This window comes from Diaphorina citri, unplaced genomic scaffold (assembly GCF_000475195.1).
Source record: "Diaphorina citri unplaced genomic scaffold, Diaci psyllid genome assembly version 1.1 scaffold58, whole genome shotgun sequence".
NCBI classification, from domain to species: Eukaryota; Metazoa; Arthropoda; class Insecta; order Hemiptera; family Psyllidae; genus Diaphorina; species Diaphorina citri.
In genome coordinates this window covers 76,065-101,562 of record NW_007377495.1, presented here as the reverse complement: position 1 = coordinate 101,562, position 25,498 = coordinate 76,065, and the positions used below count along the sequence as shown (strand labels likewise).

At 37.5% G+C, this 25,498-nt stretch overlaps 1 protein-coding gene and 1 long non-coding RNA gene across 2 annotated transcripts in view; both read right to left on the bottom strand.

Annotated features, from left to right (window-relative positions):
- Window positions 1-17,237, bottom strand: part of LOC103518057 (Kv channel-interacting protein 1) — a 33,613-nt gene extending 16,376 nt beyond the window's left edge. Inside the window, exons 1-2 of the mRNA XM_026829810.1 lie at window positions 17,150-17,237; window positions 15,962-16,360 (exon numbers count right to left, since the gene is read on the bottom strand). Of these exons, the coding sequence (XP_026685611.1) occupies window positions 15,962-16,360; window positions 17,150-17,237 (487 nt within the window). The remainder of the gene's footprint in view (window positions 1-15,961; window positions 16,361-17,149) is intronic.
- A 4,730-nt stretch (window positions 17,238-21,967) lies between these two features.
- The window catches only part of LOC113470938, a 44,643-nt gene continuing 41,112 nt past the window's right edge, over window positions 21,968-25,498 (bottom strand). The window contains exon 3 of the long non-coding RNA XR_003393822.1: window positions 21,968-22,434. This is a non-coding gene — a long non-coding RNA (uncharacterized LOC113470938). The remainder of the gene's footprint in view (window positions 22,435-25,498) is intronic.

Here is a 25,498-nt window from a genome sequence, read left to right as displayed (position 1 = left end):
CATATTTTATTGGCTTCCTACTTTCTATCGCTAATTCTATCCTGAAGATTAGATTGTTTGGCACTGAAGTAGTTCAATAGACAAAATATTGAATTAGATTTAAATGTTGTGGGAAAGTTTATTCGATTTATTTCGGGCCTATCTTTCAAAGTGCAAACATAGTGTTCCTCGTATTATAAGCCTCATGGCTCATAGGAAAAATACAGGCTAATTAAATCATTATCTTAGTATCGACAGTTAAGACTTAATCCGTTAATAGGAGTATCAAATGGTTATAAATCAGTTTATTGATAGGTGTGGTTCTGTGTTTAGGTCTTTTATAGTGTCATAAATGTAAATAATAGATGCTTATTTTTGCATGGCTGTTTGGCAGGTGATTATGATAACCTGAATAGGAGTTCCTTATATCTGACATTCCATTTCCATAATGTAAACTGTAGGTATGTCGTATGTAGGCAATAGGATGGATCTCTTGGGTAACTTGGGTTCTTTCAGGTTACCTACATACAATTTCACAAGTTTCTCAACCAGCTCCGGCACCGGCTATAAGGTAGCTTCTTGGATCGTAGAACTATATAGATTACTAGAACATTCCTGAGGACGATTCTAGTCTAAGAAGGTTGTACCTACCGAGGGTTTTAAAATAAAGGAAAATTAAAATCTATTGCGTTAAATTTCGATAACTAGTATGTAGATCGAACGAGGTCACTTTATTATGTCCATGCTCCATTAAATTTATGCCATGAATGTTTGTGCTGACTGCTGATCGATCAATAGAAGGTAGAACATCAGTTGCTTTACCAACAGTAAGTAAGCAGTCCTATCCCTTCAAATTTTGAACTCATCTACGTGAAGAATATTAGAAGGTAGAACGGTGCATTGAGGTCTAACTCTAGAATATTATAACTTTCTTTGGCATATCCCCCAAAATTATTGGCATGTATTTTGCACCTTTGGTTATGCAACATGATGTTTAGAAAATTAGCAATGGCATTATAATGAATGCTAGGCGTCTCTGATTGATATAATGGAGATGGCAGTTGATGTGTTCATCAAGTGCTTATGGACTACAGAAACAGTCTTATGGGAGATTTAGATATTCTAGGTCTAGGAAATGAGACTAAAAGTCCCTTTACCCCACAAGGTCTTAGGTATTTTATGGGTTAATTATTATGGACTACAGAAACAGTCTTATGGGAGATTTAGATATTCTAGGTCTAGGAAATGAGACTAAAAGTCCCTTTACCCCACAAGGTCTCATGTATTTTATGGGTTAATTAATACATATAACCAAACAAAAAAGTTGGTCACAAAATCACCCCAACACATTATTGGTAATTCTTGTCAGATTTCTTTTTGATTACAAACTTGGAAAGAGTCAAATTGTTGTCGTTGCCATGGAAACTACTGCTGATTTTGTTTACATTTGTGATGATTTGGTTGCCATAGATACCCGCGATGATGCTGTGTACAAGAACTCATGGGACGTGATGTAGGACCATGTGAACGTGACTAAAACTCGGACACACATAAATCTCATCACGTCACATGAGTTTGCACGAAAATCTGAAGACTGACGTGACTGCATATCTTGGAATCTGAAGAATGACGTGACTGCGATTCTTGGACTCTGAAGAATGACGTGACTGCAATTCTTGCAATCTGAAGAATTAAATCTCATCACGTCACATGAGTTTGCACGAAAATCTGAAGACTGACGTGACTGCATATCTTGGAATCTGAAGAATGACGTGACTGCAATTCTTGGAATCTGAAGAATGACATGACTGCAATTCTTGGAATCTGAAGAATGACGTGACTGCCATTCTTGGAATCTGAAGAATGACGTGACTGCAATTCTTGCAATCTGAAGAATGACGTGACTGCAATTCTTGGAACCTGAAGAGTCCTGTGACTGCAATTCTTGGAATCTGAAGAATGACGTGACTGCAATTCTTGGAATGTGAAGAATGACGTGACTGCAATTCTCGGAATATGAAGAATGACGTGACTGCAATTCTTGGAATCTCAAGGATGACATGACTGCGATTCTTGGAATTTGGAAAACCACGTGACTACAATCCTTGAAATTTTAGTTATCCTGTGAAATTTCCTGAAAGTTGGTTCAGTTTCTACTTTCTAACATTAGATTTGATAAAATAAGAATCTTCGGAAGATTTCTATTTCTTCAAAATCCAAAGATAGATTTTTCACAATATTCCATCATGAAAGAAGTTATCTCTTCTAATAAATTTATTTTCCAAACTGTCCGCAGTAATGAAGTGCTTCAAGCAATAGGGGGGTTCCAAGGTTATGTTCAAAGCCCATAGCTCATTAGCTTTATCAAAACCTCAGTCAACTGTTTTCTTACATACTCGTATATGTACTTACTCCATCCCTATCTTATGTACCTAGGTACTGCCTTATAATATTTTATCTCGATTTTGAAGGCTTTGTAACTTGTAGATTCAATAAATAATAATGATGGTTCTCCTTCGTCCACTGATAATAATTGACTTGATTGCTCTGTAAACACGTTTATTATCCCATCAAATACCTTGTTTAGACTGCTGGGGTAAGGGACTTCTCAGTCTTATTCGGGCAGGATAAACACGTAGGTATTGAGTAGGTAGCTATATCCTATCCCAGATGCAGAATTTGAAGGTGTGTCCAAATATAGTCGACCGGCCGTCAATCGATGAGGAGAAACTATGTTATCGAGACAGTGTGGACGGTTCAGTCGACATCGATCGACGGCCGGTCGACCAAGTGTGGACACACCTTTAGAGATGTCTCATTCCCAAGTCTTTGAATCTCGCCTGCACTCTTGTTTACAAATCTGTGTGCCCTTTGTTCAAATTCAAAGCTGGAAATCTACATACTTTGAACATCTCATCTCACGTGCTGAATTCAGCACATTAATATTCAGGCCAAGTTTTCAAATTATTTGTAAAACAGTGAGTTTCCAAGCCGAATAGCTTGATTATGGGACGGCGTGATGAGAAGAGATGGGGCGAAATGTGTACATGAACTTGTACATACGTAGGCATAAGTTGGCTGTGTAGGCATCTAGGTACGTATGTACTTTTACTTTGAGTAACAAACTAACTACAGTAGGTCTTTCTTTTCCTAGGAAGGTAAGTATGTATCTTTGAGTATCAAACTAACTACAGTACCTAGGTCTTTCTTTTCCTAGGAAGGTGGGTATGTATCTTTGAGTATCAAACTAACTACAGTAAAGAAAAGACTCTTTTCGGTATGTACTTTTACTTTGAGTATCAAACTAACTACAGTAGGTCTTTCTTTTCCTAGGAAGGTAGGTATGTATCTTTGAGTATCAAACTAACTACAGTAAGGAAAAGATTCTTTTCAAGTTGCGGTTGCGGGCTTTCTCAAGAAAATGAAAGTACATAAATTGGCTTTTCTTCCTAATCCCTTCGCAAGGGAAATCTTGCTGCACTATCGGTGATGGTAAAATTTCCAGTAGGAAGAAAGAAAATGCTTTTCATTGATGTTCTTCCGATTGTTATTCATAGGTACTATGATTTGTTGTTACTCGGACTGTTGTTCATACTATGATTCCACGTGTAGCCGTATAATTGAAAATTACAGATTTTCTAATAAGATAAAGACTGAAACTACACAAGATAGCCTGAAATATTACACTTACGTAGTTACGTACATACGCGTAAGGGCGTAAGACGTAAGTATTCTCAACGTAGATACGTAAGACGTAAACGAGTATATCTACGTTTAGACAACGTGACGTAAACGTCATAAACTACCCAGACCCAGTAATTGAGTAGCGGTAAATGAGCACTCCATCTACCTGGCTACTCACTTCATTCCAACCCAGCAGGAGTTGTGATTTTTAACGCAACACGCTATACTCAAATGAAAATTGTTTCCAATAAATTACACTTTACATTCTTTACACTCGTATGCTTTTTCCACTGGGTTTCATCGAGTAGGTAGGTTGTCTGATAGGCAGACATTATTCTGTAAATTTATGACAACAAAATCAATGACGTCACAGCACTGATACGAGTGCGTCAGGAATTTGAATAAAAAACATTATTCCATGTTTTTTTTTTTTTATTGTGGATTGTGTAGAGTATGGCCAAATGGCTATTGCTTGTACCCATGCAATGGAACCGGGGGCTTTATTTATGCACCTAAACAACACGGATTTATAAATATTTTGTTTTTAATGGGTGGAATATTTTTATACCCTTTTTAGCACATCATATTGGACAGATATCTGCAGTACCTATACTCCTAAAAAAATCAATAACCAGAATATAATTAACAGATTGTCATTCACAAAATATTAGTAGAATAGACCAGAATTGAATACCTAGCAGGTAAAATCCAAGAGGATATAATGTCTTAATTACTGTAGAATTAAATGGTTAACTACCTTTCCTTACCTCGAATAGTTGACACTTTAGCAGCCTAATAAAACCCAAGGCAACCCAAGTTCCAGGGAATGTCCGTCTCAAGCTTGATGAGATGGTGAGTCTACTAGAAGCTTTACTGACTTGTCATCTTTGACAGTGGGTCCTGTGGGTCTAATACTTAGAGCTATGACAATTAAAACTTAAAAGTTCAAGGGTGCGATGACGAACCCGGCTTTCCTAAAGAATGTTTTAGAGCATTTGTTATTTTCTAGCAATGCGATGATTGCGATGGATCATCTGTTACATTCCCAGTGTGTCGTGGCATTACCATCCCGTAGTTGCGTCCCACATCGGATCAATCAGATGAGCGAGAAGAGATATAATGAACAATTAACATGACCTACTAATTGTTAATTGCACCAAAAATTACCCTCCCGAAAAGTTCATTCTACGTGAGTCGTGAGAACAGCCACATCCCTGAATTCTCTGATGATGGATAGATTTCCCCCAGTCTGTCACCTCATATATGTAGATCGTATGAATATACGACAGCGACAGGTAACCTGTGTTTTATATTGACTTGATTATTAATCGATTAATAATCGATTATTTTTTATAATCGATTATTGATAATCGATTATGTGAAATAATCGATTATTCCCAACACTACTGATGATGGATAGATTTCCCCGAGTCTGTCACCTCATGTATGTAGATCGTATAAATATACGACAGCGACAGGTAACCTGTGTTTTATATTGACTCACCCCCTCTCTTCCTATACACGTGAGGTTTTGTCAATAGATTTTTAATTACGCTAATACAAAACTGATATAGGTGGGGAGAAGGGAGGCCTATCCGTTATAATCCGTTTTATTCAATTCTGATGGGAACGAGAGAACAGATGGGAAGGAAGGGAGCTAAAAGGGAGGGAAGAGGGATGAAAAACGTAATGGACTGCAATTCTTGGAATCTGAAGAATGACGTGACTGCAATTCTTGGAATCTGAAGAATGACGTGACTGCAATTCTTGGAATCTGAAGAACGACGTGACTGCCATTCTTGGAATCTGAAGAATGACGTGACTGCAATTCTTGGAATCTGAAGAATGACGTGACTGCAATTCTTGGAATCTGAAGAATGACGTGACTGCAATTCTTGGAATCTGAAGAATGACGTGACTGCCATTCTTGGAATCTGAAGAATGACGTGACTGCAATTCTTGCAATCTGAAGAATCACGTGACTGCAATTCTTGGAACCTGAAGAGTCCGATTTCGCGATTATGTTCGCGGATTTGGCGATTTTGTTCGCGGATTTGGCGATTATGGTCGCGGATTTGGCGATTTTGCTCGCGGATTCTGCGATTATGTTCGCGGATTTGGCAATTATGTTCGCGGATTCGCGTCCCGAATCGACATTTGGCAAGCCTAGGTATATGTAAGTAAACCTATCTAGGTAGGTAACTAGGAAAAATATTTGGTACGAAGGGAAAAATCTGGTGTAAACATCACACGACTTTCCTTATCCTATTAAATGATGCTTATTTTGAGTGTTCTTTTACCCAACTTTTACAATATCTCTAAGAGTTTAGTCGGTATAGCTGAAAACCGCCAAAAAACGGTCGAAATCTGTCCAAAAGCGATCAAAACTAGCTCATACCGTTCCCGATATATTGTTAAATTACACCGAAAACCGCCAAAAAGCGGTAAAATGCCGCCAACCGTTGCACCGGTCTTAACCAAAAGTTTCGTGTCGCATCCTTGTCACATTTGACATCTACATACCAAATTTCAAGTCTCTAGCTCTTACCGTTCTCGAGATATTTTGTTTACAGACAGACAGACAGACACACGGACCAACGGCTGAATCTTTGGATTTAGGCTCTAGGGACCTTAAAACGTGTTTTGGCACTAAAAACTGACCATCGAAAATTTGACGTGATTACATTACTTTCCTTCCTATAGGATAAGGAAAGTAAAAAAATGGGGTCAATCAAGGATCCTTTTTTTTTCTCCTCCTTTTCCCCCCTCTTTTCTTTGTTCTGTCCCTCCATTTTTTAGCATCGCATATTTTTTCCCTGATTTTCTTTTCTAACATAATCCACTTTTCTTCTTCTCTTTTATCTCCTTAAAGTTAATACCCCAAACCGAGGAACCGTTTTATATTGATGCGTTTATGTTTATGCTGAGGAAAATATAGAATATACTTACCTACGTTATATGTTGTGGAATATACGTTATGTGATAAGGAATCTGATATGTAAGCCACTAAATAAGATCAGGGACGATGACAGAAAGGGAAGAAGGAGTTAGGTTTCTGGGGTGAAAATAGGTGGAGGTATAGGTCGAACGTCAAATCATGAGTTCTAATTCTTAGGAAGAAAGAAGAAAATACGAATCATAAGGATGGAGGGAGAAAGCTACGAGAATATAAAGGTACCTATGAGGAGGAGCGGAAAAATTAGGAGATTTTTCATGGAGGTGATTCTTATGGGAAAAAGTTCAAAATTAGTAGGTACCTACACATAGAAAAGTGAGCAGAAAAGTTCTTTTGTCCACCCCAAGGGAAATCTTACTATCGTCCCTGACAGTACACACTTGAGACCTTCCTATGTGTATAGGAAAGGTATCTGTCAAAAAAAGTAGCTTCTACTTTTTTGAGATTTTTTTTTTTTAATCCCCAACCTTAAAATCTGAAACACGTAAAAAAATTTTCTTTTTTTGGTTTTTTTTTTTTTAACCCCCAACCTTAAAATCTGAAAAAAAAAAAAAAAAAAAAAAAAAAAAAAAAAAAACCTCAAAATTCATGATGTTGATCTTTGTGCCTTTTGTCTGTGATTATCAACATAAGACAGCCATTTTTGCGTTCACCCACTCTCTCTCTTTCTTTCAAACTGTACCCTATAATTTTCTCTTTTCCAATCACCGTCGATTTTCAATGGGTTCCTGTTTAAACTTCTATGAAAATGTCCATCCCACAATCTACCCTATATTGACAGCTTTCAGCATTTTTTATTTAATACTAGACTGAAAAAACTCAAAATATCAAACTTGAAAAGGAATATTTTCCGTCTATTCCGCCCTTTCTTGAAATTTGTGCGAAACCCCTACTTCCCTCTTCAAAAGACCCTGTGGCTGGAATCTCTTTTCAATTTGAATTTAAGTAACAATCAAAATATCAGTCTAATCTCTAGGGACGCTTTTCCGCTCTGAATAGAAGCGAATCAATGAGCTCAATTTATTTGCAAATATTGTGGGAGGGAAAATTTTCCTTGAAAACCCCGAATGAGCAGGAAAAAAAAAGTTGAAAATGTTTAGCAAAGAGCGTAGGTGCGTAGGTTGCTTGAAAAATGTAGGATGTAGGCAGGTACATACTAACATACTTTACTTTTTTTCTCCAGACTCCTAAATTTGAAGCATCCACCCCGAGGTATGCACAGATGTAGTTACAGTGAGAAAAAATGACGAGTGCCGGAAGCCCAATCCAGTGCCTGAGTTCCGGAACTCTAATATGGAACTCTATATCAGGAAACTCGACCCTTTGAAGACTTGCTCTATCATGGACTAGCAGTGACGATGTCTCGGTAAGTGACGATAACTGGGTTGGTTTTGAAGACTGGCTCAATTATGTGTAGGTATAGGTAGGTATCTGTCAAAAGCATCTACTTTTTTTCTGGGATTCTTTTTTTTTTTTTTTAATCCCCAAACCTTAAAATCTGAAACAAGTCAAAATTCATGATGTGGGGCGTTTTTTTTGTCCCCTCTTGGTGACTTTAGTTCTTTGTGTGTCATCTGTGATTATCAACATAAGACAGCCATTTTTGCGTTCACCCACTCTCTCTCTCTCTCTCTCTCTCTCTCTCTCTCTCTCTCTCTCTCTCTCTCTCTCTCTCTCTCTCTCTCTTTCAAAGTGTACCCTATAATTTTCTCTTTTCAAATCACCGTCGATTTTCAATGGATTCCTGTTTAAACTTCTTTGAAAATGTCCATCCCACAATCTACCCTATATTGACAGCTTTCAGCATTTTTTTTTATTTAATAATAGACTGAAAAAACTCAAAATATCAAACTTGAAAAGGAATTTTTTTCCGTCTATTCCGTCCTTTCTTGAAATTTGTGCGAAACCCCTACTTCCCTCTTTAAAAGACCCTTTGGCTGGAATCTCTTTTCAATTTGAATTTAAGTAACAATCAAAATATCAGTCTGGTCTCTAGGGACGCTTTTCCGCTCTGAATAGAAGCGAATCAATGAGCTCAATTTATTTGCAAATATTGTGGGAGGGAAAATTTTCCTTGAAAACCCCGAATGAACAAAAAAAAAAGTTGAAAATGTTTAGCAAAGAGCGTAGGTGCGTAGGTTTCTTGAAAAATGTAGGATGTAGGTAGGTACATACTAACATACTTTACTTTTTTTCTCCAGACTCCTAAAATTTGGAGCATCCACCCCGAGGTATGCACAGATGTAGTTACAGTGAGAAAAAATGACGGGTGCCAGAAGCCCAATCCAGTGGCTGAGTTCCAGAACTCTAATATGGAACTCTATATCAGGAAACTCGACCCTTTGAAGACTTGCTCTATCATGGACTAGCAGTGACGATATCTCGGAAAGTGACGATAACTGGGCTGGTTTTGAAGACTGGCTCAACCATGGACTAGCAGTGACGATAACTCGGCTAGTGACGATAACTGGGCTGGTTTTGAAAACTGGCTCAATCATGGACCCTTGAAGTTCTCAAGTGTCGAATACTTGGATGGATCTTTTGATATCCTCATCGTTCAGACAACACTCCAAGAATTCGTCCAGTGTTACAACGCCATCTTGATTTTTGTCCATTTTCTGAAACAGAGAAGGGAGACAAGGTAGGTTATTTTTTTAAAAATGTAATTTTGGCACATCCACTAACAAAGTGATGGTCTCTTGATCTCTCTCTCTCTCCCTCCCTCCCTCTCTCTCTCTCTCTTTCCATTTTAAAAGTTGATATTCTCGATATATAAATTTAAAACCCCCAAGAACTCCATTATGACGAACTGACTACAATGAGAGAAAGGGAGAGAGAGATATTATTTGCTATGAAATAAACAAGATGGTAAGTCATTAGGGGACGGAAAGAAAAATATGCTGACATTATTATACGTAATTGTAGGAGATATTATTATTATTCTTATTTATGTACAAGTATCTACGTATTCTATGTAGATATCTTAAGTTATTCCATATTTTAGAAGAAATTTAGGTTATTATACTTGAATTACTTTTATTAGGTACTCCAACACTAGGTACAATATTTTACTAGGTAGGTACCAAATACATTTTCGCTTGGTAGAATACATTTTCTCTGAAAGTTTGACTGGGTGGCAGAGAGTCATCAAAAGAAACTTCCGACATTTTATCCTCATGTGAAAATGGACAAACATTCCTCTTTTTTACTTTTTTCTGTCCCTTTTGTATACCTATTTTTTATCTCTTCCTCTCTCTCTCTCTCTCTCTCTCTTCCCCTCGTTCTCTCTCTCTATCTCTCTGTCTTCCCCTCGTTCTCTCTCTTTTTCTTCCCCTGAGAGAGAGCGTCTTCTTCTCTCTTGTTCAGAAAATGGCAGGCGGCCTAACTGTTTTCTCTGAAAGTTTGACTGGGTGGCAGAGAGTCATCAAAAGAAACTTCCGACATTTTATCCTCATGTGAAAATGGACAAACATTCCTTTTTTTTCTGTCCCTTTTGTATATCTATTTTTTTATCTCTTCCTCTCGTTCTCTCTCTTTTTCTTCCCCTGAGAAGAAGACTCTCTCTCTCTCTCTCTCTCTCTCTCTCTCTCTCTCTCTCTCTCTTGTTCAGAAAATGGCAGGCGGCCTAACTGTGCTGAAAAAAAGGCCAGAAAAAACCTCTCATTCATTCGTTTTGGTAATGTTGGCACATCCACTAACAAAATGATGGTCTCTCTCTCTCTCTCTCGTGTCTAGATCTTTTTATGTTTTTTCTTTTCTCTTCTTGTCTTTCTCTACCTATTTCTCTCTTTCATTCACGAAGTCCATTTCATCCAGAGAGCTTCCATTGTAATTATCTAGAGACCTTAGAGTCTATCCTTCTTTTCAATACCTAGATGTACTCGTAAGTACCTATAACTATAAACTTGATTTTCATCTCATCAATTAAATCCAACTTGGGACTTGGGCTCTCTTCTCCTCCTCCTCCTTCTCTCTCTCTTTCTTTCTCTCTCTCTCTCTCTCTCTCTCTCTCTCTTTTCCTTTATATTCATCGTTCATTATTTTATTTTCTCTTAGTTTTCTTTTTTCCTTATTTTCTTTTTATCCAATAAAAATATCCTGACATAAAATGACATTTTTCATTCAAAGTTAAGTCACTTTTTTTTTTTTTAAAACAAAGTTAGGATTTATTGAAAGGAACGTCTGATAGTCTGATACTTGCATATCTGCCCTAAGTGTATTATTATCATGGTATTATTGCTAGAACTGTCCCAAGTCACATCAACTCTCTCAAGCAAGCTCCCTTGCAGGTTGCAGGAGATACTAAAGTAACGCTGTTTGGACTTAAGTTGTGAAAATTTCCCAACATTTTACGTAAGAATCGACCTTTATTTTTAATTTTTGCAAAAATTGACAGGTAATATCTATTAAGAAGTACGTACCTACTTTCATGTCGACATTTAGTGATACTGTGTCCTACCTTTGGGGCCCTCTCCTCAATTTCAGCAGAGTTAACAAATAGTTCACTTTCCCTAGGTTTTAATTTTGACGGTGAAACAATTATTTTCAGCTCTTGTCAAGGAGATTTAGATTTCTATTCGGAAACAAGAGGGGATTTTATTGCCAAGGAAGCTTCATAAGTATCCACTCCAATTTCTACTCTTTATACAGGGAGAACTAAAAACTAAAAGCTGCTGATATTGCATGGCAGGTATAATTATATTGTTTTTTTTTATGACACCCTTTAGACTCTTTGTAATTTGAATTCATTGGGGATAAATTCTCTTTTAGCTATGGTTTATCCAGTATGATCAATTTCCCATCATAAACATAGGTAAGTACATACCTAAATGATTCACACAGTGAAGATATTTCGTTTCCATTGAGTAAACTTGAACTATTTATTCATGGGAGCCGAAAGCTCTTATTTCCGAGACTCCATTTCCATCAATATACATAGAAAACTTCAATTAAAAACATCAAGGTATGCAAATCAATGCAGCATTTTGCTATTCCTAAAATAAAATAAGTAATAATAAAAATGGTTGCAGGGAGCCCCGTTTGAAGTTTGATATGCAAAGAGGAGAAGGTATTTAGTCAAAGTTTTACGTCAATCATTAGTTTCCCCTCTAATGAGCACAGAAATATTGAAGCATTTCGCAAAGGTCTCCGTTTAATTGAAATAACCCTGCCTTTCATCTTGCTCTTTCCTTACTGTCTCGAAGTTTATCTCTTCCTCCTTCGTGTCCTCCTCCTCCTCTTCTTCTTCTTCTTCTTCTTCTTCTTCTTCTTCTTCTTCTTCTCCTCCTCTTCCTCCTACTCCTTTTCTTCTTTCTCCTCTTCTTCCTCCTCCTCTTCTTCTTCCACTTCTTCTTCTCCTCCTCCTTCTTCTTCTCCTTCTCCTCTTCTTCTTCTTCTTCTCCTCCTCTTCCTCCTACTCCTTTTCTTCTTTCTCCTCTTCTTCCTCCTCCTCTTCTTCTTCCACTTCTTCTTCTCCTCCTCCTCCTCCTTCTTCTTCTTCTCCTCCTCCTCCTTCTTCTTCTTCTTATTGCATGGAAAAGGTCGTGACAACTAAAATTAAGGCAAACATAGGTCTGGAGCACCAAAGGAAGGACAGCTGAATAACTAGGCGCACCAAAGAATGGACAAGATGTCTTGGAACTAGGATAGCATACCTACCTATTTATTTCATTGATTCTATCTGGAAAAGACCGTTGTTAACCGTTGGGTCTTGTGGATCTAATTACCTACCTACCCCTACCAGAGCTTCTACATAATATAATACCGAAGTCATAGTATGTATAGATACTAGGTATACCTATAAACTAACCAGGTTTGGATAAGTCCTTCTATGGGGACAGACAGACACCGAAGCGAATGCAATAGCCCGTCCACTATACCTTTTTTTATTACTATCGTAATAATAAAGGAAGGACGGGCTAAGAAGATATGCAAATCAATGCAGCATTTTGCTATTCCTAAAATAAAATAAGTAATAATAAAAATGGTTGCAGGGAGCCCCGTTTGAAGTTCGATATGCAAAGAGAAGAAAGTATTTAGTCAAAGTTTTACGTCAAAATCATTAGTTTCCCCTCTAATGAGCACAGAAACATTGGAGCATTTCGCAAAGACCACAGCAGAGTAAACAAGCTATATCTCTCCCCACTACAAACAAGATCGGATTTATTTTCCTTCCGAAATTCATGTTTGGATTTGGACTTTTGAAATGTGAAAGTTACTGATGGCCAACTGCCCGTTACGTCCACTTGGAATGACCTGGATACTCTTCTGTCCGGAATTCGAGACGTAGATTTTACTTTGTGCAACGTCCACACTATGGAGTATGGACGATAGACATCGTCTGAACCCCGTCCACACTTCAGTGATGTAGTGGTCAAGAAAATCACCAGTAATCCAGTAAGCAGAGGGTGTGGGTTCAATTCTACCCAATAGTCTGCAATTTCATCATCCAAATTATCTACCTTGTACATAATATTTATCTACATAGCTAGATGAGGGTAGTTTAATTACCTACATACCTATCCCAACTTTTGAGATATTGAAAAGGGAAAAAAAACTTCTACATCTCCCTAAAACGAATCTTATCCCCTGACAGTCCTGACTCTAACAGTAGGAATGTAGGAATCAACAATCAAATATCAAAGTGCACTTACACTTACCTAAACCTACATACCGAATGCTTATAATTGTATAACTACCATCTAACCATGATAAATATAGGCACCTACAGATGTCTACACCTAATACAGCATCAGATTTCAAAGTCTGAAGTCTAAATTCGAGACGTAGATTTTACTTTGTGCAACGTCCACACTATGGAGTATGGACGATCGACATCGTCTGAACCCCGTCCACACTTCAGTGATGTAGTGGCCAAGAAAATCACCAGTAATCCAGTAAGCAGAGGGTGTGGGTTCAATTCTACCCAAAAGTCTGCAATTTCATCATCCAAATTATCGACTTATTTTAGTCTACCGCAATAATAGTATAAGTATTCTGCTGACCCTGCTGCCAAGGCAAAGAGGACTCTAGTCCTATTCGCGCTGCAGTAGTTATGAATAACTAAACAAGCGTTCTATTATTATAAGAAATAATTACAAAACGAGGTTATACGACAATGGAAAGAAACAGAGAGCACCCTACTCGCTCTGAGAGTAATACACAATATGCTTGAAGGTTTGGGGCAAATACTTAAATTGAGAAAAATGAGAAACTCAAGAAGAAATGCAAAGAAAAGTCAAGAACAGAAGCCAAAGGAAATGTAGTGTATTTTAAAGTTCATAATATAAGAAGAGGGAGAGAGGGAAGGAATGGCGAAGAAAATTCGAAGAAATAATCAAGAAGTTCCATGAACTAGATTTTCTAAAGAAAAGGAACGATGATGATAGAGTAGATAGAGGTACCAATAGAGAAATATAACAAGGTCAAACAAAAAATAACGAAATACGAGTACCTACAAAAGAAGGGAGAAATAGAGAATGAGAGAGAGGGAAAGGGAGAGACAATTCCGGTCTCAATAAGGAAACCATATGCAGGACACAGATAAGGGACAAAACACCCTGGAAAAATCTGAATGGGGGTATCGATGTGAGCTGATATACAATTCCTCTCGCCAGCAAATTTGAAGAGCTTCTCGAGAACTGAAGTGAAAAGCTTACTAGGGATGAAACTGTCTATACAAAACGTGATCTCACGTCATTTTCCAGGACAATCATTATTTGTTTAGGTCACCCTCTCATCCTTCCTATACCTGGATGGATTGTTCCCCAGTGGTAGATTGAAGAGTAGGTCACATGGGGTCACTGTGACCTTAACCCTGAGTTCTCATGAATTTGACTGTAAAAAATAGTGTAAATACTTCACATTTCACTAATTCCTTCGTTATAAAATTAAATATGGTATGCGTATGCGTATGCGCCTAATACGTATTTTGACGTCCAGATAAAATATTGAATGGAAAAAATATTACAGCCCTTTCTTAAAAAGAAATTGTTCTTAGTTGAAAACTTTCCTCCATTTTCCCCCTTGAAAAGCTCTAGATTTGCCACTGGTTTTCCTGCACACTCTTGGGATCTTAATTAATTTACCTGAGGGCTTTTTACTATGTACCTAATACATTTCATGGGAAACGGTCTGTTGATAGTGTTTGCGTACCACAGACAAATATCATAGGAGATTTGAAGGGCCATGGTAGAGTAGGTATGTGACAAAAGTGACAGTGTGTAGTGTTTCTGGTGTTACTGATATGAGTGAGGGAATTGTTACCATTCTCCTTAGCAAAACTTGCAGTTAAGTGTGCATGAATGACTTAATTGACGTCAACATGTTTGGCAAATACATGTAGGTAGTACGAACGAAAGTATAGTTGAAATTCAATAAATATGCAACTTCAAGTGCCTCCATCCCAGGGAGGAGTAATAGGGCGGAGGTAGTGTTTATCTAATCACGAGAGCAAAGTTACCATAAAGCTCTCCGAAAACTTACACAGAGAAGCTGTGAAATTCAAGTTGTGTGTAATAAAAGCTCTAAAGTTGTGAAGCTACGGCAACATTTTAAATTGCGTTCGTGTAATTTAATCACAAAGACTTCAAAGTGTGTTCGAAGACTTCAAGTTTTCAAATCCCTTTCATGATTTCACAGTGTCCTAGGTTTAGACTTACCTACACCTTTATGTTCTAATGAGTCTGTATCCGTGAATTTGAACACTGTTCAAAAGCATTTGAAACCTTGGGAAGAAACAACAGGTTTATCAAATTTATTTTCTGTTGCCCCTTGCCCCTAGTTTAACAACTGAATAACAAATGGGAGCTGATGGCTACATGGCTATAAAGTAGTAGTTACCAAACAATTATGTATACCTACACCTTTATGTTCTAATGAGTCTGTATCCGTGAATTTGAACACTGTTCAAAAGCATTTGAAACCTTGGGAAGAAACAACAGGGTTATGAAATTTATTTTCTGTTGCCCCTTGCCCCTAGTTTAACAACTGAATAATAAATAGGAGCTGATGGCTTTAAAGTAGTAGTTACCAAACAATTATGTAAAAAAACTTTTGTTTCAGTTTGCTATCGAAAATTTAGATGTTAAATTCTCTGAAGGTTACCCATGCAACTGTGGTCTTACCCACAAACAGATGGATATTCAAATATCAGAAAAGATTCTTACCTCCCTGTGGAAAGAACTGCGAGTAGATTCCCTTAAACGTATCCTCTCGGACCATTCCCACTTTTGTTTCAGTTTGCTATCGAAAATTTAGATGTTAAATTCTCTGAAGGTTACCCATGCAACTGTGGTCTTACCCACAAACAGATGAATATCAAATATCAGAAAAGATTCTTACCTCCCTGTGGGAAGAACTGCGAGTAGATTCCCTTAAACGTATCCTCTCGGACCATTCCTGAGGGACATTCCGCTTTGAAGTTCCTGTAGATTCTTTTGATCTCAGCCTCCGTGAACTTGGTGGCTTTTGATAACGCCTGCAAACTATCTGGTCTGTATCTGGCCGGTGTCTCTCCCAACTCTTCAAGCTCCGAATCTGAAATTCCAGCAAAAGACGAGGGGTTCAAGGAAAATAATGGAAGATTTTGCAGCTTGACTTTTTGTGTCAACAGTTTTTGGTTTTTGGAAATGAATGTTTTTGCGTCGTAATGAATGGAAAACTTGGTGGCTTTTGATAACGCCTGCAAACTATCTGGTCTGTATCTGGCCGGTGTCTCTCCCAACTCTTCAAGCTCCGAATCTGAAAATCCAGCAAAAGACGAGGGGTTCAAGGAAAATAATGGAAGATTTTGCAGGTTGACTTTTTGTGTTGACACAAGTTTTTGGTTTTTGGAAATGAATGTTTTTGCGTCGTAATGAATGGAATACTCCGCCTACATGCTACGTGACTTTTGAACGACTTTCTGATTCGAGTTGGAAAAGTTCGAGTTGCAGTCTGTTTCTGTTGGGTGTGTAGATTTTCGAAGCCTCTTCAGCTCATTGAATGCACTCGTACTAGTTCTAGTTCAGTCTCTGACAGTTAAACAAACATCGTGTGATCCCCAAAAGGAGACGCACCTTGGTTCAACCACTCACTATCAGGTGTCAGGTATACCCGATAGTGAGTGACTGGCCTTAAAGGGTGTGAGTTTTTCTGAAACAAAAATGGAAATTATTGTTAGCTTTACTTAGAATGTTATACATAAAACAGTCATAGTGTTTTTAGGTATTAGCGGAATATAGAGGATAACTCACCAAACAGGAACCGCACCTCAATACGCTAGGACTGATACATCTACATGTAGCAACATTGCACTCAAATATGTACGTACTATATGTATTGTTAAGCTAGTCACTCACTATCAGGTAGATCTGACAGGTACACCTGATCAGGTATATCTGACACCTGATGAGCACACACACTATCAGGTAGACCTGACAGACGGACCTTTTCAGCCGTACCTGTCAGGTCTACCTGATGGTGAGTGGCTGGCCTAATAGGACTCAAAAACATTTACAGTAGCAAAATTGCAGGCAAAGATGTACGTACTCTTGTTACAGGCATGGAGTACACACCCTGCTGCAGAATCAACTCGTAGACTTATCTTCTTGACATAACGTACTCTTGTTACAGGCATGGAGTACACACCCTGCTGCAGAATCAACTCGTAGACTTATCTTCTTGACATATTAAGCTCCACGTAGCAAATTGTTAAGCCAGGCCTGACATTCCTGACAATCATTTCGATCTTTCGTTTCAGGGGAGAAAGAGACTTCCCTGAATTTTGTGGCCAAATATCATCTCTACGACCTGCGTCAGTACATAATATTAAGCTCCACGTAGCAAATTGTTAAGCCAGGCCTGACAATCATTTCGATCTTTCGTTTCAGGGGAGAAAGAGACTTCCCTAAATTTTGTGGCCAAATATCATCTCTGCGACCTGCGTCAGTATCTACCTATCTACTCCCTGACCTTACCCAATTAAATGGTTAACTACCTTTCCTTACCTCGAATAGTTGACACTTTAGCAGCCTAATAAAACCCAAGGCAACCCAAGTTCCAGGGAACGTCCGTCTCAAGCTTGGTGAGATGGTGAGTCTATTAGAAGCCTTACTGACTTGTCATCTTTGACAGTGGGTCCTGTGGGTCTAATACTTAGAGCTACGACAAATTAAAACTTGAAAGTTCAAGGGTGCGATGAGGAACCCGGCTTTCCTAAAGAATGTTTTAGAGCATTTGTTATTTTCTAGCAATGCGATGATTGCGATGAATCATGTTACATTCCCACTTTGGACTTTACGGGTCTGTGTCGTAGCATTACCATCCCGTAGTTAAGTCCTACATCGGATCAATCAGATGAGCGAGAAGAGATATAATGAACAATTAACATGACCTACTAATTGTTAATTACACCAAAAATTACCCTCCCGAAAAGTTCATTCTACGTGAGTCGTGAGAACAGCCACATCCCTGAATTCTCTGATGATCATCATGAAAGAAGTTATCTCTTCTAATAAATTTATTTTCCAAACTGTCCGCAGTAATGAAGTGCTTCAAGCAATAGGGGGGTTCCAATGTTATTTCCAAAGCCCATAGCTCATTAGCTTTATCAAAACCTCAATCAACTGTTTTCTTACATAGGTATATGTACTTACTCCATCCCATATCTTATGTACCTAGGTACTGCCTTATATTTTATCCCGATTTTGAAGGCTTTGTAACTTGTAGATTCAATAAATAATAATGATGGTTCTCCTTCGTTCACTGATAATAATTGACTTGATTGCTCTGTAAACACGTTTATTATCCCATCAAATACCTTGTTTAGACAGCTGGGGTAAGGGACTTCTCAGTCTTATTCGGGCAGGATAAACACGTAGGTATTGAGTAGGTAGCTATATTCTATTCTAGAATCTAGATGCAGAATTTGAAGGTGTGTCCAAATATAGTCGACCTGCCGTCAATCGATGAGGAGAAACTATGTTATCGAGACAGTGTGGACGGTTCAGTCGACATCGATCGACGGCCGGTCGACCAAGTGTGGACACACCTTTAGAGATGTCTCATTTCCAAGTCTTTGAATCTCGCCTGTACTCTTGTTTACAAATCTGTGTGCCCTTTGTTCAAATTCAAAGCTGGAAATCTACATACCTACTGTCCTACTGAACACGTCATCTCACGTGCTGAATTCAGCACATTAATATTCAGGCCAAGTTTTCAAATTATTTGTAAAACAGTGAGTTTCCAAGCCGAATAGCTTGATTATGGGACGGCGTGATGAGAAGAGATGGGGCGAAATGTGTACATGAACTTGTACATACGTAGGCATAAGTTGGCTGTGTAGGCATCTAGGTAGGTATGTACTTTTACTTTGAGTATCAAACTAACTACAGTAGGTCTTTCTTTTCCTAGGAAGGTAGGTATGTATCTTTGAGTATCAAACTAACTACAGTAAGGAAAAGATTCTTTTCATACTTTGAGTATCAAACTAACTACAGTAGGTCTTTCTTTTCCTAGGAAGGTAGGTATGTATCTTTGAGTATCAAACTAACTACAGTAAAGAAAAGACTCTTTTCAAGTTGCGGTTGCGGGCTTTCTCAAGAAAATGAAAGGACATAAATTGGCTTTTCTTCCTAATCCCTTCGCAAGGGAAATCTTGCTGCACTATCGGTGATGGTAAAATTTCCAGTAGGAAGAAAGAAAATGCTTTTCATTGATGTTCTTCCGATTGTTATTCATAGGTACTATGATTTGTTGTTACTCGGACTGTTGTTCATACTATGATTCCACGTGTAGCCGTATAATTGAAAAATTGGCTTTTCTTCCTAATCCCTTCGCAAGGGAAATCTTGCTGCACTATCGGTGATGGTAAAATTTCCAGTAGGAAGAAAGAAAATGCAGCTTTTCATTCATGTTCTTCCGATTGTTATTCATATGATTTGTTGTTACTCGGACTGTTGTTCATACTATGATTCCACGTGTAGCCGTATAATTGAAAATTACAGATTTTATAATAAGATAAAGACTGAAACTACACAAGATAGCCTGAAATATTACACTTACGTAGTTACGTACATTACGCGTAAGACGTAAGTATTCTCAAACGTAGATACGTAAGACGTAAACGAGTATATCTACGTTTAGACAACGTGACGTAAACGTCATAAACTACCCAGACCCAGTAATTGAGTAGCGGTAAATGAGCACTCCATCTACCTAATTGAAAATTACAGATTTTCTAATAAGATAAAGACTGAAACTACACAAGATAGCCTGAAATATTACACTTACGTAGTTACGTACATACGCGTAAGGGCGTAAGACGTAAGTATTCTCAACGTAGATACGTAAGACGTAAACGAGTATATCTACGTTTAGACAACGTGACGTAAACGTCATAAACTACCCAGACCCAGTAATTGAGTAGCGGTAAATGAGCACTCCATCTACCTGGCTATCGTGACGTAAACGTCATAAACTACCCAGACCCAGTAATTGAGTAGCGGTAAATGAGCACTCCATCTACCTGGCTACTCACTTCATTCCCAGCAGGAGTTGTGATTTTTAACGCAACACGCTATACTCAAATGAAAATTGTTTCCAATAAATTACACTTTACATTCTTTACACTCGTATGCTTTTTCCACTGGGTTTCATCGAGTAGGTAGGTTGTCTGATAGGCAGACATTATTCTGTAAATTTATGACAACAAAATCAATGACGTCACAGCACTGATACGAGTGCGTCAGGAATTTGAATAAAAAACATTATTCCATGTTTTTTTTTTTTTATTGTGGATTGTGTAGAGTATGGCCAAATGGCTATTGCTTGTACCCATGCAATGGAACCGGGGGCTTTATTTATGCACCTAAACAACACGGATTTATAAATATTTTGTTTTTAATGGGTGGATTATTTTCATACCCTTTTTAGCACATCATATTGGACAGATATCTGCAGTACCTATATACTCCTAAAAAAATCAATAACCAGAATATAATTAACAGATTGTCGTTCACAAAATAATAGTAGAATAGACCAGAATTGAATACCTAGCAGGTAAATCCAAGAGGATATAATGTCTTAATTACTGTAATTTGTCAATCTGTATGAATTGATTGAAATTCGCAAGTAAGATTTGAGTGAATCCGCAAATTGAGAGATCTAACCATTCTAAACAGAAAAGAAAAGAGGAATAATTTATTGTATTAGGTACATGCTTTTGATAACAAATAACATACAAAGAAAATTCTGGCAAGGAAATTACCATCGATATTGCATATAATGTATAGGTAAAGAGTAAGTTGATTATAAATGACAGCTTGTCAATAATGACAAGATCAACATAATCTGTACAAATAAAATAGATGATCTTTTCTTAATAATTTTGTAAAGAAGTTAGTCGATAAGTGGACACTAGACAGATAATAATGTCTCCTCATATGTTATGTAGATATAGGTAGGTACATAGGTATTAAATATTGTATACTATACATAATTATGTAAGTATACATAGAAAGGCACTATTGACAAAACACAATTAGAAAAACAAATGAAAACGATGTGAAATAAGCAAATAAGACATTAAGGTAGATAATAGGTATAAATGTAGGTAGGTAGGTACGTATATAGGTACCTACCTAATACAGGATGTATATAGGTACCAAAGTACCTACATTTTCTCAGATTCTCTGAAGAATAAAATATTGCAGGGTGTAACATAACCCTATCCCAAACCAACTGATCATGGTGACCGATGGAGGTTTGTCTTTAAGAGGATGAAGAATGTGCTCAACATCAGCTCTTCCGGAAGTGAGATTATGTGTATTTCATTTTATAACTTGGATATGCACTTGGGAATTAAAAAACAATTTGTTTCTACGAGTCCTTAAATTCGCTAATTAATGTGAAAAGCCATTTCGTGCGTTTCGTCAATCACATTTGGCGTGGAAAGAGCATGTGTTTTGAATATTGAACATATTTTATTGGCTTCCTACTTTCTATCGCTAATTCTATCCTGAAGATTAGATTGTTTGGCACTGAAGTAGTTCAATGGACAAAAGATTGAATTAGATTTAAATGTTGTGGGAAAGTTTATTCGATTTATTTGGGGCCTATCTTTCAAAGTGCAAACATAGTGTTCCTCGTATTAAAAGCCTCATGGCTCATAGGAAAAATACAGGCTAATTAAATCATTATCTTAGTATCGATAGTTAAGACCTAATCCGTTAATAGGAGTATCAAATGGTTATAAATCAGTTTATTGATAGGTGTGGGATTCGCTAATTAATGTGAAAAGCCATTTCGTGCGTTTCGTCAATCACATTTGGCGTGGAAAGAGCATGTGTTTTGAATATTGAACATACCTATTTTATTGGCTTCCTACTTTCTATCGCTAATTCTATCCTGAAGATTAGATTGTTTGGCACTGAAGTAGTTCAATAGACAAAATATTGAATTAGATTTAAATGTTGTGGGAAAGTTTATTCGATTTATTTCGGGCCTATCTTTCAAAGTGCAAACATAGTGTTCCTCGTATTATAAGCCTCATGGCTCATAGGAAAAATACAGGCTAATTAAATCATTATCTTAGTATCGACAGTTAAGACTTAATCCGTTAATAGGAGTATCAAATGGTTATAAATCAGTTTATTGATAGGTGTGGTGTCTATTAAACAGTCTTAATGGGTTGATGAAAAATACAGTTAGGAGGTTCTATAGATTAGCACTTGTTTATTGTTTACAGGAATTTAATAGCTACTGATATTAGTGATGGGTTTGGAGACTTTAGGTTAGAGCTGTTGCAGACGTGTTATGGTTGGGTGTGAGTTTTTCTGAAACAAAAATGGAAATTATTGTTAGCTTTACTTAGAATGTTATACATAAAACAGTCATAGTGTTTTTAGGTGTTGGTATTAGCGGAATATAGAGGATAAGAGGATAAGTCACCAAACAGGAACCGCACCTCTAATACGCTAGGACTGATACATCAATATGTAGCAACATTGCACTCAAATATGTACGTCCTATATTGTTAAGCTAGTCACTCACTATCAGGTAGATCTGACAGGTACACCTGATCAGGTATATCTGACACCTGATGAGCACACACACTATCAGGTAGACCTGACAGACGGACCTTTTCAGCCGTACCTGTCAGGTCTACCTGATGGTGAGTGGCTGGCCTAATAGGACTCAAAAACATTTACAGTAGCAAAATTGCAGGCAAAGATGTACGTACTCTTGTTACAGGCATGGAGTACACACCCTGCTGCAGAATCAACTCGTAGACTTATCTTCTTGACATAATATTAAGCTCCACGTAGCAAATTGTTAAGCCAGGCCTGACATTCCTGACAATCATTTCGATCTTTCGTTTCAGGGGAGAAAGAGACTTCCCTAAATTTTGTGGCCAAATATCATCTCTGCGACCTGCGTCAGTATCTACCTATCTACTCCCTGACCTTACCCAATTAAATGGTTAACTACCTTTCCTTACCTCGAATAGTTGACACTTTAGCAGCCTAATAAAACCCAAGGCAACCCAAGTTCCAGGGAACGTCCGTCTCAAGCTTGGTGAGATGGTGAGTCTATTAGAAGCCTTACTGACTTGTCATCTTTGACAGTGGGTCCTGTGGGTCTAATACTTAGAGCTACGACAAATTAAAACTTGAAAGTTCAAGGGTGCGATGAGGAACCCGGCTTTCCTAAAGAATGTTTTAGAGCATTTGTTATTTTCTAGCAATGCGATGATTGCGATGAATCATGTTACATTCCCACTTTGGACTTTACGGGTCTGTGTCGTAGCATTACCATCCCGTAGTTAAGTCCCACATCGGATCAATCAGATGAGCGAGAAGAGATATAATGAACAATTAACGTGACCTACTAAAATTGTTAATTACACCAAAAATTACCCTGCCGAAAAGTTCATTCTACGTGAGTCGTGAGAACAAATTGGATAGCCACATCCCTGAAATCTCTGATGGATAGATTTCCCCCAGTCTGTCACCTCATATATGTAGATCGTATGAATATACGACAGCGACAGGTAACCTGTGTTTTATATTGACTTACCCCCTCTCTTCCTATACACGTGAGGTTTTGTCAATAGATTTTTAATTACGCTAATACAAAACTGATATAGGTGGGGAGAAGGGAGGCCTATCCGTTATAATCCGTTTTATTCAATTCTGATGGGAACGAGAGAACAGATGGGAAGGAAGGGAAGGGAGCTAAAAGGGAGGGAAGAGGGATGAAAAACGTAATGGACTAAGGGTTACCTTTTTTTCTCGTTTTATGTGGAGATGCAATATGGATAGAACAGATATCTAGATCTACGAGTGGATGATAGAGTTATTTACTCATACAAGATTTTCTGCTGACGAGAGAACAGATGGGAAGGAAGGGAAGGGAGCTAAAAGGGAGGGAAGAGGGATGAAAAACGTAATGGACTAAGGGTTACCTTTTTTCTCGTTTTATGTGTGGAGATGCAATATGGATAGGACAGATATCTAGATCTACGATTAGATGATAGTTATTTACTCATACAAGATTTTCTGCTACTCGTACCATGCAATTTTCTTCTACTTTCAACTTTTCAATAATTTTAATGATACCTACTCATTTGGTACATTGTTAACTGTCTGTTAATACGTTACTCGAGGTTTTATCAATGGATTTTTAGTTTTCTGCTACTCGTACCATGCAATTTTCTTCTACTTTCAACTTTTCAATAATTTTAATGATACTCATTTGGTACATTGTTAACTGTCTGTTAATACGTTACACGAGGTTTTATCAATGGATTTTTAAGCATAACTTTGAACAAGAGGAACAACTAGGAACTAGGTACTTATAGGAACAACTTATGCAAATTATCTATTGGAAATAAATTTACATAATGTGGATTTTTAATTACAGGTTTGTTCCAAGTGACCAAAGAATATTTCAACCTGTGGGCTTTGCTTTAAGTCTGCGTGATTGGGCTTTGCTTTAAGTCCGTTAATAAAATTAAGTCTAATTAATTTATCCACCTTTTCCTCTACGCTGGGAGCTCAAAATGAAATATGTGCTCAAAGTTTAATTGCCCTGAGCTCTTGGTATTCTCATAATTTATGACTATACCTCCTGCCTAGGCTAAGTACTTGAAAGTTGAAGCGTAAAACTTTCCATTTTTTCTCTCCAGACATAGCTGGAAGCTTTTTGACAAGCTTGTGGAATTTTCCAACTAATAGCTTCAGCACAATTTACTCACACAACGAGCTTTATAAGTCCTTTGGTTGTAGTTTGTGCTTACAAGAAAAGCAAGAAACCTAAATACTCTTATTTATAAGGAGGTAAAATTCTTGGAAAACTTCGTCTATTGATATTGAGGTCTTGAATTAATTCAGCCTATATTGAGGCTAAATATATTAAAACACAGCCCTTTCCTTATCCTCTTAGGTAGGCACTTGATAGCTTGGCATTATACCTACCTGATGTGAGGTATATTATTTATAATATCTTCGACATTCCTACTTCAAGATGAAAATGAAAAAATCCCATAAAATATTACCTACCTACTTCTAAGTCCTATATCCTATTAGGCATTAGTTCCTTTAGGTCAGTTTTTTCTCGGTACTCTATGATCTATGTTCTGAACTCCACTCTCTGTTTTTAGCCTTTGGCAATAGATATCAAAATTATATTTATTCCCTTCTTCATACAACCCATTATTGATGCTGCTAAAAGCTTCCATTCCACCCCGTACGTATACTGCTCCATCCTGCCCTCCAATATTGAAACCACATTTTACGTCAACCACGCTCCTGTCGTTATGATTAATTGACAATTTTTGAATGCATACTAAATTAATTAATTAAGTTATAGATAGGTATCACCTGGTTCAGTGGCGGA